Below are 14867 nucleotides of genomic sequence, written 5' to 3' on the forward strand. Positions count from 1 at the left end.
TTTACCGAAATTTTGTTATATCTGAATAGTATAATGATTGTATAGATGATAATTTTTGGACCTGAATGTTGATTTCATTGTAATGACAATTTCGTCATAACCGTACTCGTATAATGTGAGCACACTGTAGCATCGTATTACATATGAAGAGTTTGTTTGCAAAAACCGATATGTCCATTTTTGAAGATTTTGAAGTACGGTCTTTGTCATAAAGTACAAAATCATACCTTTTAAATGATAATTGGTCACTACATATAAAGGTACATTTTTGAAGTTATGGTCAAAAGAAGTAAAATTTTTCTTATTATTCTCTTTATTTTTCTTGACCTTTAATCGCAAATATCTCCATTTGGCCAATATGGACTTATCGGTTTTTGCGAACAAACTCTTCATATGGTATTATGATGCAAGTCTATATTATTATGCTCTTTTATCCTCTTCTTGGATTTCATGCTTTAATTTTTCATCAGATAGTTCGCTTCGAGTCCAGGGGACCAGACGGCAGATTCCCCATCATCTTAACCTGGTTTGTCCGCACACACCCTGGCGAGAAGACTCCAAGATGGAAGCGCTAACGGTGCCGCCCCTGCAGCCCATGGGGCGCAAGCGGGCCAACTCCAGGGACGGCGTCCCCCAGCTCACCACAAAAAGCTCCACAGACCTGCTTCCCATCGAAATGAGACTCGGAACCAGTAAGGAAGCGGTGAGTTTTAGGGTATAAGAGTTTAAATGCAATTGCAACTGAAGCCACCAATTTTTTTTTGAGAGAGACCTCCCCTCTCCCCCATACTCCCCCAGATCGAGTAGTTCACATAAAAGCAGTAACCGTTTCAATGAAATCAGACAGAAACAAAGTTAGAAAGTCATACGGAGCGCCGACGTTTTCATGTACCAGATATATACTAGTCGCTATCACATATTCTGGTAATTAAACAGGTGATGGTATCATCTCCATACATTTTTTTCCACCGAATTTAAAAAGCAAAAAACAAAACAAAACAAAACAAAACAAAAAAAACCAACATATCATTCTTCATCTCATTAGTCAGTTAGTCAGCCTCAAATGCCAATAACGGAAAACAAAACTCAAAGAGGAATGATCAAATATAATTGAAGAAGGCTTGCGCGACTAAAGTGGCCGTAGCAACCCCCCCCCCCCTCCCCCCCCCTCCCCCAAAAAAAAAAAAAAATCCGGGGACCATTTCTTTTTTTAATCTTATCTTTTTTTTAACTTGTAATTTTTAATTTGGCAATGACCTCTATACCAAAAATAGTGGTGTTTTAGATGCAAGAAAACGCCATTTTCACACACAGATTTTCAAAAATTCTCCCTACTGTGGGAGGGGGGACACCCCCCTCCCACACCCTCCCCCCCCTCGCTCCCTCGCACACCGCCCCAACCCCCCCCCCCCCCCTTTATAAAAAGCTAGATCCGCCCCTGGTTTTCCGACTGACAGCCTCCGAGATGACATGGCAAACCCTCACAGAGTGAAGTGACATACAAACATTTCATTCACTTATAACTTATTCAAGCGACGTAGTGGCTCAGTGATTATAGGGCCATGTACCGACCCTCATCCTCGAGGTATACCTGGTTCGAATTTAAGGGCAGCACCGGTTACCGCAAGTCAAGGCACTTCATGTATTGATTGATTGATTGATTTGGATTTATTTCCACTTTGTGCTGAAAAGAAAACACCCACCAATCACTGTATTACATTGATTATTACGATACAATACATTTTGGTTTTTTTACGTTTAAATATAATTGAAACGTATATTCTAATGACATATACATTTGCAACAAATAGTAAATAAGTAGTTATCATACCCACCAAAGTGGGAGAGCCTGCAGCTTGTATTACTTATAGGCCCTCGAAAATTGTAGCACAGCTATTTAGATTGGATTTAAAGCCTTTCGTTGTTAGCTGATAATGATTTTCTTGGCATGACATGTTTTGTACTCTGTCTCATATTCTTTATTGAAAATGAAAATGAATGAAATGAAATGAAATGAAATGAAATGAAATGAAATGAAATGAAATGAAATGATTTAAGTGCGTTACTTGTTTCTTTGCGGCTACATAAGTGAGTAAGATATATCTACAACTCAATCCTGTCTCAAGTCCACTATAAGGTTCATGTAAAGTCGACAAAGGAACGCTGGATGAATTTAGAGGGTTTTTTTATTCATGTGCATAACAATGTCGCAAAGACACCAGAACAGTTCGACTTGCTGGAATGAATTATTCATGATAAGATGAGTGATTGAATGTGAACATCTCGTTTTGCCGAAAGAATTTAAAATTTATAACATCTCAGGCGTGATAGACCACAGAGGGATGAAACTCTTCAACAAACAAAATCAAGAAAAGGGAGAGAAATAGCGAGAGAGAGAGAGAGAGAGAGAGGGGGGGGGAGGAGGGGAGAGATGGAAAGGGAGGCAGAGAGGGGAGAGAGGGAGAGAGGGAGAGAGAGAACAGATGCACTTGTGGGTTTTTTTTTCTCCCTTTTTCCCGTTTGAGTGCGCTCATGAACACTTCGATTAAAATGCGCTTTCGGAAACCTACTATCGGGTTCGCGCCATGAATATTTCACAAGCACCGAACCCACATCTCACCTTAACGAATGAGTTAAGTGTCAGATTTCGCAGGACTGTTCCTATACTGGAGTGCTGTTCAGAATCCTTAAGCAGGACTCGTCGTGGTTTCTATTTTATCTCATAATAATTGATTTTTTTTTCCTTCAAATATCTTCATCTTTTCATCAAATATAGACACCTCTGTATTTTCACTGGATATATATTTTACTTTGGAGAAGGAGTAGATGGGAATGGGGCAATTCACTAAATCTGCACAGAATCTACCAGTATGTAAGAAAATGCCGATTTCGAAAGAGAACCAAAAACGGTAATTTTCCAAAACATGCTGCCACTTTCAGAATCAGCTGCAATTTTTTTCAATAAAACGACTTCCAAAAATCTGCACAAACAATTATTGTTATTTCAGTTATTATTGCTGATTTGTCATTCATGCTATCATTATTTTCAATATTATCTATTTGATCATACATACAAGAGCAATTGTAAATGAATACATATAGTCAACTATGAACATTAACGGGACTAAATAACGGAGAATCTACACTGTCAATTATGAAACATTGACAATGAATGGTAAAATTATAACGGTGAGTTTTAGCACCAAACAACAGCATCATGGTGTCTATAGGGCGTGAAGACTTAAATCCAGTTATCAACTGCAGCGGACACTTTTATGGTCTCAAAATTAGAAGCGACATTAAACATAGCGAGAGTAATATACCAAAAAAAAAAAATGAAAGATAGCAGAAATTGTTGGTAGCTTACCTTGAAGGAGCTTCGTCTCCAAATATCACACACGAGTTAACGCATGGAATGCTATGAAACTGTCCGCTCCAATCTTTTATTACTGTCAGGAAAATCCCATATAAGGGCACTCCAGATGAGCTGTTATGAAGAATACATGAAAGGCATTCAATATAGGGGTGTACCTCATGATAATAAAAGACAACGACTACAAGAAAAAGGCAGAAATATCGTGGTTTCTCCTGAACAGGTACTCGTGTATCACATTAGCCTGTAGTGCCTAGTCTGTGCAACTATTATAATATGTCTAACAACTAGAGCGTTGGTAAAATATTAGTATAGGTATGATACACGCCATTCATCGTTGATTTTCGTCGTGTAGCACATTGTCTATTTAACTAGCCCGTCCAAGAATGGACAAATCACTTCTAAAATATATTAAAATCTCGCTCTCTCTTTCTCTCTCTCTCCTCTCTCTCTGTCTGTCTATCTATCTATCTATCTATCTATCCATCCATCTATCTCTTTCTCTCTCTCTCTATCTATCTATCTATCTATCTATCTATCTATCTATCTATCTATCTATCCATCTAACACTCTATCTATCTTGCAACATAGGCAAATGGGAAAACATGTATTTTGATTTTGGATATCATCGACAACCAAGCACGGATAGAACAGATGACGATTATAAACGCCCTGGAATTGTTTCTTTCGTATAAAATCGTCTGCGTTGAATCTTGATTTAATTCTTATTAGTATTCTATTTGAAGAGGAAGGTTTAAAGTGTTTTTTTTCCTGAGGTTTCTGCGTTGGTGTGAGCCAGAAACGGTGCTTGCCCGTATTATGTTTGACCAAGAAGATGGCGACGACTCACGTTTCCTCGTGGAGGAATGGACAAACACAAGGCAATGAAGAAAGAGAAAAAGCGGGCAAAATCTTTTGCCAGATGGTCTCTTGAGCCCACAATGAATCGTGACGGAATAATGGACGGTTGTCAAGATGCAATGGTCACCATGGCGACCAGTCAGTTCAACGATCTCGCTCGCCACTCAAGTAACATAATGCGCTTTTCCATATACACCGAGATTTGAAAAGGGTAAAAAAAAAGCCTCAACAAACAACCAATGTGGATATTTATGAACAGAGTACGCTCACACTAAACGTACAATGACCCTTGATTATTGGAAACGTTCATACTGCCTTTATCGTCCGAGTGTTGTTTGTTTCTTTACATTATGCATAAGGGTTATCTTTAGATTTGCAGAGGGCGGTTGAGATGAGACGATGGATGTTTACATAAGCTGACCATCAGTAGGGCCAACCATGGTTGCCATGGTAACCACAAAATGTAAGAATTTTCGCCTGTTGCCCGCAGAGTGTGGTAAATGAACGTATATAGGCTTGTCGTACGAATTCCAGATCGTATACAGATTACTGAGTCAGACGTACACACTTTTAATGTAAAAGAGTTATGGTGTGTCTTATAATCATGCCAGATTAAAGACGATGCACGCTGACTCAGAATCGAAACAATGTCTACACACATAATCTACACACACTATAGTCACACCTAATAAGAAACACTCATACATACTTGTTATATCATAAATATCCAGTTAATATAAAGTATATCAAGGAAAATACTGTAGATGATTAGGTCTATAAGAATGATAATAGCAGTTCCAGTGACTATGATTAATAATAGCTATGATGACAATTATTAGAGTAGTTGATTCAATCTTGAAGATAAAGATAAACCTTCATTCACTTTATGAGAAGGAGAACAAATTGTAATAAATTTTCTTATGAAAAAGTTGTCTTATTTTCGCGTTGAATATGATAATTGACACCATTTGGTTTGTATTGTTGTTTTCTTTCGCCCACTGATGATTGAATTTGGCTGATAGCGTTCGTTCGGATGCAAAGCTTAAAGCTTTTGCTCAAAGTCCAAACACCTGACGGAGCTCTGGGTGGCGAAACTCCGCTGGTTTGATCGTCCCCACCTCCAGAAAGAAGCGGATCTTTCGTATTGATTGAACCCTTGCAAACACGATGAATCTTGAAAATACGGCACACTTCAACTTCTAGCGGGAATAGTAGATTGCCTTAAGCCGGTAGTCTTGTAGCAATTTAATCAATTTTTCGTGAACCAAGAAAACCTGACTACATAGGACTTGACCTTCTTCTTCCCCAGCAACCACATGCCATCGTCAAACAGCGACAAGTGCAACGTCTGGAAGTCCCCGGGGAGCCCGCCCGACGGAAGTCATCAACAGACATCGAGCAGCAGCGCAGAGCGGCAGAGCATCACTTCGAGCAGAGCGGCGCCGTAGAGGGCGGTATATACATTAGGTGCTCGGTAAGCAACTTAATAAGCAAAAAAAAAAAAAAATAATGGTAAGAAATAACTCCCTGCAGGTCCAGGGAATCAATTGCTTTTGACAAACCGTACACTAGCAGGTCAACGAATTCCATGGCAAAATTGATGGCTTAATGACACTTCAGTAATGAACGTTTGATGGCATTTACGTCACGGTATAACATTCACCTCAAGAGGAACAAAATGGATATAGATAGGCCTATTTTGATGTTTACGGTTAGGATTCCCAGTAACAATAAATTAAATCAAACTGGCTGACCGCATCTTGAGAGAGAGCTTTTGGAAATCTTATGGAAAAGAACCCCCCGCCCCTTCAAAAAAAAAAAAAAATCCCAAACCACTGTATTCTATGTTGTATGCTGAAAGTCATGATAAAAACACATTAATTTATAAAGTTGCAAACATACATGGTCCTATTGATCAAGCCAACGTCACCACTATTGTAAAGTCTGCCACATATAAATTGCTGATAAAGTTTCAGAACATCGACTTAAGTAAAGTCTTATAGTCTGCTCATTGTCTTGATTCTAAACTTTCCAATCATTTACGATATCTTATGTCCATTTAGCTAATAAACCAATTTTCAAAAGCCTATAAATGTTAAGAAAGCGGGCCATCAATATTAATTTCATCAGAAGGGTCAGATTTAAAGTTTAGATAAAAATAAGCTAGCGGATTTTGAGCACGTTGGAGCCGTTGAAAAAGCAGTTAACAGTTTGGTTCATAAGCTTTTCGAGAGTAAACTTTCAATTGCAATTCAGTCATACAATGTAGGCTTGAAATTCGTGCACAAGGGAATGATGACTTTGAATTTTCAGGTTTTGAACGGAAATCAAGTTAGTTTCTGATTTCTCATTAAAATCAACGTTGTCTGAATTTTGTTTTAATCAGCTGTGAAAATGGTGGCAAATTTCAAGCGTGGGCCTAATGTGGTAATATTGACAAAAGTGAAATTCATGGAAACGAAATGGCCAATGGACGTTTACAAACTCTACCGGAAAATAAACCCTGGCTCTGCAAATATACAAATAACTGTTTGCAATATTATTCTGCTGTATCTGCATTGATGAGCTAGAAAATGCAATTTCACTCTTTTCTTTGAGTTTGTTTGTTTATTTGTTTTCATTCTTGCCCAGCTAAACGACATGGACACGTTTGCACAGCTGAGTACAGCTGCCTCCCGTTCTGGAGTTCCAACAGAAACCGCCAAACTTCATGGGTACAGCATTTGGCTTCCTTGCATAAATTTTGATATCATCTTTAGGCTACATAAACGATTCGTGCATACTAGATAAGCAAGTAGAAAATTTCTCTTCATTAGAAGGATGGTATAGTTTTGGTTTGAGATGGGAATTCAGGTTTTAACTTTTCACGAGATAATTAGAAACCTCTTATAAAGTTAAACAGCAAACGATTATAATAGGTGGAATTTGGTTTTAAAGTGGGTGGGATATCCCCCCCCCAAGCAAAACAATTAAAGTGATCTTAATAACCTTTTATTAGGACCTCTTTATTTTCGGATATGTCAGCCATTTCAAGATGCTAAGATTTCTTAGATTCTTAGAATCGTATGCTCACAATACTCATGTACTCGGAAAGCGGTTTCTGATTATCCCACAATAAGTTAAAACCTGAATCCCCATCTCAACTAAAACTATGCCATCCCTTTAAGTATGAGAAAGTTGGAATCTATCTAGGTTGGAATCTAACTTTCAACATTCACATAACCGATCCCATTCAAGCAGTCCTATAAACACTTTACAACATAAAAGTATATACATATACAGTATATATGTAATTCTAAGTTGAAAAGGAGAAAATGACATGTTCGTATTCTTGCCCTTGATTACTGCAGCGTCTCTCGCTCCGCCCAAGCCAGAGATAACGGCCGCCAGACAGCCGCGCTGCGCCTCGGTACGATGCTGCTTCAGACGCCGTTTGAAATTCTCGCCGACGAAGGTAAGAAGAATGACAGGACTGAAAAAATACACTGAAAAAAGTCCGGTGTTAAATATGAAACACCGAGCTGGTGTTAAATTTCCGGTGCTCATTTATGGTGTTAGATTAAAACCTCCGGGTGCATTTCAAAATATAATTTTTTTTTTTTTGAATAGTTTCTTAGTTACTGCACTTCTTGTTAATTTTGAACTTCAACAAGACGATAAAGTACTTGATTTTTGAAAAAAAAAACTGTGTAAACACATTTACACCACAGTAACACCAGTTGGTGTGGTCTCCTATTGAAGCTGGACGGGTGTTATACCATTAAAATTAACACCACCAATATCAAATCAATACCATGCGGTGCCATTGAAATAACTCTAGCCCAGTGTCAAAAATATCACCAGCCACAGTGTCAAATTAACACCATGAAGTGCCAGGTGAACACTTTTTAACACCATCACAATACATTTTCTACACCTGTGGGTGTGGTCTACTCTATTGAAACTTGATCGGTGTTAGATTTAACACCCATGGTGTTAAATCTAACACCGATGTTTTTACAGTGTACCGACAGCGTTTACTATGGGAAGTACATTAAAATTGCAAGCACAGGACATGGCATTGCTTGATTAAGCAGTCAGACGATGTCAGTACATACCCCTTGATTTCATACAAACAAAGATGTGCAGTCAGACTGTGGCTTAAAAACAAAGCAGGATAATTTGAGCGTCGGTGATCATGACTGTATATAATGCTCTATAAATCTGACCTCACCGTCCTTTCATATTTAAGACCGAGTTGATATGAATAAATTGAATGCCATTAAACTCACCGAATCCCATGGGGGTAATTTCGCTGCAGAATTGAATGATTTTCTTGCCCTCGGCAAATTGGCATTGCTGAATTTTATGTTATACTGGAGAAAGATTAGATGGAGCTCCTGTACAAAATCAGAAACACCGAAAGATCTCTAGTTTGGTACAGAAAAATAAAGCGAGTCGTAAATTGATGGATCAGTTATAAATTTAGCAATGAAGAGGTTTAAGATAATTGTACAGCCAAAACATCCCTCATAATATACATGACCGAAGGTTGGCAACTCATTTGAAAGGATTAAAAAAAGGTATTCTGCCATTTACATGACAAATCAATGAACGTCAAAACTTCTGATAAAAAGATACAGCATGAGACATCACCTGGGAGTTGATGGGGTGTGGAGAGGATAGACTGAGTTGATTTTTGTGTTTTTTATGTCTTTCCAGCAGCAGGTGATGGAAAAGGTTTGCCAGTCATAGGAATGGATGTCTTGCGAAAATGTCGGGTAAGTATATACTTGACCAGAAATACCATTTTCTTCTCGTTCTCTTTTTGTCTTTGTTTTAACGTAAAGTGAAGAATAAAAGAAAGAGGAAAAGCAAACTACAGTGTATTATTATTTTTTTTTATGCCATGCATGACAACATAATATCTGGGGAAGCGCAAGTGCCAATGTGTTCGCAATTTGAATATTATATAGGTTCAGGAAAAGAATTGACAATTTTGCAGTAAGAATATGCGTAATCTCAGTTGAGCTTGTTCACTTCAGCAGTGATAATCAGTTTTGCTATGAAATGAAACGTTGATGTATAAGTGTTTGATTCCCTCCCTGTTTGTTTTGTTATGGGGCAGTGTGTGATCGACCTCGACCGGTCGATTCTAAGAGTGGGAGGGGCCTTAGGAGGCACAATCCCTCTCCTCTCTGAGGACGACGTGTTTCACGATTCCAGATTGGTGCGGTCCAAATCATCGCTGATATGACACAGGGACGTATCGCAACCAAAGGACGCAACCACTCTCGTCCGGGGGTGCTCGTCAGACACAGTGAATTGCTCATCCATCTGGAGCGGTTGGCCGACATGGAACATCAACACGCGATAGAGATCAAAAACGTTTCCATTGACGCCCATTTCCCCCAGCCTGCAAGCATCGAAGTGTTGGCCATCATTCTCCATGTCTTTATTTTATAGGGATGACGTATCAACTGTCATTGGACGATCGGTCATTTCGAAACAATGCTTCAATTTGCCTTTTTTCTTTCCACTCTTGCTGCAGTTCTTGCAATTGCACCTTGTACAGTTATCAACGTTTTCACTGTATTTAATAGTTTTGCTTTGCCTTTGATCACATGGCGCATGGAACACGTACATTTTGTCTTGACTAAGATGGGCAGAGCTCATTGAGGAAATGCCCGAATACCCCTTCAGAAACAACGATGAGTTTAATCTTGTGTAGTGACAAGTCTATTTCTTTATGATATATTATTATCATTAATCTATTTGACTGGCGATTTATCGGTTTTCCGGAGAGAACACATTTACTACATAAAGCCAGATGATATAATGTATTCACCTAGCACCTCCCCCCCCCCCCCCTCCCGTGTACCACGAAACGAGAGAAACAAAAAACTGTCTTCTTTTCAGATTAGTTTCGTGAGTAATATCTTCTCGAGTAAGAGGCGGATAGGTTGCCTTACCTTCTAGTTGCGTCTGGGGTTCTAATTGGGAGCAGAGCGATATAATGTCAGCACAATGATGTAAGCATTATCACCACGCCGTTTGCTCATAGGAAGAAAGCCAGCTCATGATATTCTTATTGCATCTTATCACAAAAACTTTGACGCGTCAGAGTTATTCAAACTTGGGGATGGGGGAGGGGGGAGGGGGGGGGAGAAAAATGGGAATGCTGACTTTTTAATCCTTTCACCTCGTCCGAGTTTAAAAAAAAAAATACCAAACAGAGATTTTAATGAAATGAGAATATGAATAAAGAAATAACAAGTTAATTGCTTACTCTTCTTGTTATTGTTGCACTGTGTTGAACTGTTTTATTATCCCTTTTCCTCCAAAAGAAAACAAAATGTTGATTGATTTATGTCTTGCAAAAAATTTGGTATCTAGTATACTTCGGTGTCAATTTGTCTCTGCGATGAAAACGGACCTTTTACATGAGTGCCTCCGCCGACCAAAATTCAAAAATAAAAAGAGCGAAACCCAAACATTACGTATGTAATTTTTCAATTCCAAACTCGTCTAAATTGACTGGTTTAAAGTGTACTTTGCCGAGAGGCCTAAAAATGAATTCTTTATGAATTTGTCAAACTATATCTGATTATGTCATGGTTCAGCTAGATCATAATTTTTGTGTTGTATATAAAAAAAAATGAATTAACATTGAACAAAGGTTCATACATTTTTTTTTTCCAAACGCATTTCTACAAGGTTTGAATAATCATTCTTGTGTCTATTTTTACTAAACTGCTTTCATTTCGATCACATTTTCTAATACTCTGCATTACATAGCATCATCTCGCTCTTTTGTCGTATTACTCATTGTAAACCCTTCCAACTTTCTTTGTTATCTTTTCTGCTCCTTTTGACCAGTATTTCTCTTTTTTTCCGCTGTGGAAATCTGTTTGTTTGCGTACACTGCCAACACTGTAAATAGATTCTACTTAAACTAAAGTTAGCTTTTAAATCTGTGTTTTTGTCATTGATAAAGAACAGCAACAACAACATATATATTATGGCATGTATATATACTTATACTATATATGGTTGAATAAATTCACACTTGCCAATCAGGTTTGGGTTGAAATTGGATTCTGATTTCTTTCACGTGGCCGCTGAAAAGCGACGAATGCTTGTAAGCAGACAATCAGAGAACGGAGGGGTAAAACAGCATAGAGACAATGGTGATGAAACACCATGCTTCAAAAGACACAAGACCGCTGCTACCGGGAAATGCGCACAGGGCTGCTCTGGGGGGCATTTCATGAAGCATTTTGTCCGACAAACTTGTCAGACAAAATTGCTCTCAGCCAATCAGATGCAAGGATTTCAGTAGCTTATAACAGTTTGTCAGAAAACTATCCCACCTAAACGCTTCATGAAATGCCCCCCTGGTCCCAGGTCACCTCCACCGAGTCTATGTCTAGAAGTGAGTTCTATCGCAAAACGAGCTAAATCCATTCTTGTTAAGTTGAGGTACACGTGTATTTGTAATAAAAACAGCTAAAAAACAAAGAAAATAATAAGTAGATAAAAGATATTCTTAAACATATGCTAATAGAATATTTCTGGTTATTTTATAAGTGAGATATTACTGGAAAGGTTTAATTTTGCTCTATCTGTTAATGGACTTACTTTGAAATGTTTAAAAATGGCGCTTAGGTCATTTTGAAAAAACAAACAAAAACAAAACCAAAACTCTTCAAGTCACAGAGGTACTAACAGTAACTAAGTAGACCTAAGTCTGGGTGCCAGAAGTTAAAACTTGTTCTATATTGTCGGCACATTATTATCATTATCATTATTATTATTATCATTATTATTATTATTATTATTATTATTGTTATCATCATCATCATCATCATTATTATTATTATAATAATGATAATGATAACAGTAATACTACTACTACTACTACTACTACTACTACTACTAATGATAATTATTGTTATTATTATTATTATTATTATTATTATTATCATCATCATCATTTAAGGTTTACCCTATGTTGAGGGTGCTGAATCTGAATCTAGATGACGCAATGCTTACTTCCTTAAGGCCGCGATGGCTGCCAAAATCTGACATCTCCAGTTTTCCCTAAAAATAATGGTAACAAAAATTGGAAAGAAAAGTGAAAGTTTCTACCTTATTCTTTGAGAAAGCAAATATGTAATATAAAAAAATGCAATATTTTGAATATCTTAAAACCCTCAGGATTTCAAGAGTTGCTAGACACTGATTCGGATCCAGCACCCTCAAAACGGGGTAAACCATCAAATCTTTTCCAACTTTTCACCATTTATAAGGAAACATATGGGAATTTCAATACAGTATTTGGCGGCCTTCTAGACTACACTGTACCTCAAAATCCTCAAGTAGGCAAAAGTTGCATCATCTAGATTCGGATTCAGCACACTTAAAGTAAGATAAGACCCTCATTATATTCTTGTTTCCAATTTATTTCTCCAATTACAAGGGAATTTAATAAATGACAGCCTAAGGGTGTGTACAGTTCTGGTCGAGGTGAGCATTTAGCTTTTAACCCTTTGCAAGATATTCAGAAACCACTCTATGAGATGTCAAAGAGCATGCAATTCTAAGGGGTATCAAAAGTTTATTTGATGAAAATCGGTTTTGAAATGGCTGAGATATCCAAAAACAAGGTGAAACAAAGAGATCCTAATAAAAGGCGTGGCCTGTAGTCTTTTATTATCACTTTTTTTTTTTGGATATCTCAGCCATTTGAAAACCAATTTTCATCAAATAAACTTTGAATCCTTCTTAAAATTACATGCTCTTTCATATTTCATAAGAGGTTTCTCATTATCTCACTTAGGAATGTAAAAAAGACATGAATCCCCACCTCAACCAGTACTGTACATCACAGCCCCTTTAAGATTTGGGCGGTCATCATGGTAGCCATCTTGAATATCTCAAAACCCTCAATGATTTATTTAAAGAGTTGCATTATCTAGATTCAGTTTCAGCACCCTCGAAGTAGGGAAAACCCGTCAAAACACACTGGGCGGACAGTTAAACAAGATAAGGGTCAAAATCGGACTCAGGCAACAAGACTCTACATTCTAACTACAAGACTCTACTACTCCCGTCATAACGAACATGGTTACAACGAAATTCATGCTACCAAAAAGATACAAACTCTGGTTCCAAATTGTCTGCATATCTCCACATATTTCTTCTGTTTGATTATACATGTACGTACAACATGTACAATGTAACAAAATTTTGAAAGAAAGAAAACTGCCCGTCCAGATGAATTCGTTATAACGGGAGTCGCCTGTAGCAATACATTTTTGCGAAAACATGAAAAAAGAAAAGAAAAATGTGTAATTCCACAACTCCCTTACATACACTTGTATCAATATATTGTCTTTACGTTTCTAAGCTCTTTCACTGATTACTCGTCAGTGTCATTTTGTTGCAGCATGTCATGTATACGGGGAAAGGAAGTACTGTATCACGCACTGTTTACTGTAAACTTGAGATGTTTAAGATTAAACTTGTCAAAAGAGATCGCACGGAAGTCAGTATGGATGCACAGGACAGAGATATACATTAAAACTAATGCATGTACTTTATTGAAAAAGCACCAAAAACTACAGGCGTCATGAAGAACATAATACATCTGTACATAACAGTGTATAATCTCTCTTTTTACAATTAACCTCTGTTTAATTACACAAGAGGCTTGCGATATTTGATGACGGAAATTCTGACGCATGTGCGCAGTCATTGGTGGCATCCGGCGACATATTGAAGAATATTATAAAACATAATTTATACATTGTTTATGTATACATGAGTTTATATTTAATATCAAATTACAGGTATACTATAAATGTACTTATATCACAATTAAATGTACGTGTGTTCTCTGTCAGTCGGTAATTAAAGTCTGTCCAGAACACAGTCTGGTGAAGATTATTCCGCATTTAAAGGGACACCTAAAACATCTGCCGAATTACTGGTACGCGAATGTCGAATCAGGGGAGCATTTCATGAAGTGCTTTGGTTGGATATTTTTCTGACAAACTGTTACAAACTACTGAAATCCTTGCATCTGATTGGCTGAGAGCAAATTTGTCCAACAACTTTGTCGGACAAAATGCTTCAGGAAATGCTCCCCAGATGCGTCACACAAGCTTATATTTATTACACTTAGTGGCATGTTCGGTTACCTTTGAACTTAAAGGTAAAGTTAGTTATTAAACATCATCAAATATTTTGATCACACATATGTGTTAAACGGGTGTACAATTATTTCCATTTTAGTTTGGAACCAGATAAACGAATGGACATTATTCTGGGAATGTATGGTTTAAACTGGACCCAAAGTGACATTGATAAAGCAGCGATTCCCACGCATTTAGAAGGAATTTACCACGCAAAGTCCCAACAAGACTGTTGACACATTCAAAATTCCAAAATGTTCCACTATATAAAATAAAGTGGTGAAAAATATTGACACATGAGTATCCTAACATATGAGGTATGTGTGCTGCAACATTTTTTTTTTTCTATGTGCATGTGTGATCACCAAAAGTTTGGTTTCACGCAATTCCTGTCAAATCTTGTAGAGTGCCACGTCTAACAGTGCAATCCCATTATAACAAACACAGTTATAATG

General features: G+C 37.5%; 1 protein-coding gene across 1 annotated transcript; it reads left to right on the plus strand.

Moving 5' to 3' along the window:
• The first annotated feature begins 562 nt into the window (after positions 1 to 562).
• On the plus strand, positions 563 to 9470 carry LOC139726678 (uncharacterized). Its single transcript, XM_071637665.1, has 6 exons — positions 563 to 703; positions 5544 to 5708; positions 6866 to 6948; positions 7585 to 7688; positions 8939 to 8994; positions 9342 to 9470. The coding sequence occupies exons 1-6, from the start codon at positions 563 to 565 to the stop codon at positions 9468 to 9470; spliced, it is 678 nt and encodes a 225-aa protein (XP_071493766.1).
• The last annotated feature ends 5397 nt before the right edge of the window (positions 9471 to 14867 follow it).

Source organism: Diadema antillarum, unplaced genomic scaffold (genome assembly GCF_040938485.1).
Source record: "Diadema antillarum isolate AM-2024a unplaced genomic scaffold, OU_Dant_1.0 seq00000096_RagTag, whole genome shotgun sequence".
Taxonomy (NCBI): domain Eukaryota; kingdom Metazoa; phylum Echinodermata; class Echinoidea; order Diadematoida; family Diadematidae; genus Diadema; species Diadema antillarum.

What these genes read in the sequence shown, in the direction of transcription:
- LOC139726678 (XM_071637665.1), top strand. Translation starts at nt 563, where the DNA reads ATGGAAGCGCTAACGGTGCCGCCCCTGCAGCCCATGGGGCGCAAGCGG. An exon ending in GTATATACATTAGGTGCTCG is followed by an intron (nt 5,709 to 6,865) that starts GTAAGCAACTTA and finishes ATTCTTGCCCAG; the next exon opens with CTAAACGACATGGACACGTT. An exon ending in TGAAATTCTCGCCGACGAAG is followed by an intron (nt 7,689 to 8,938) that starts GTAAGAAGAATG and finishes TCTTTCCAGCAG; the next exon opens with CAGGTGATGGAAAAGGTTTG.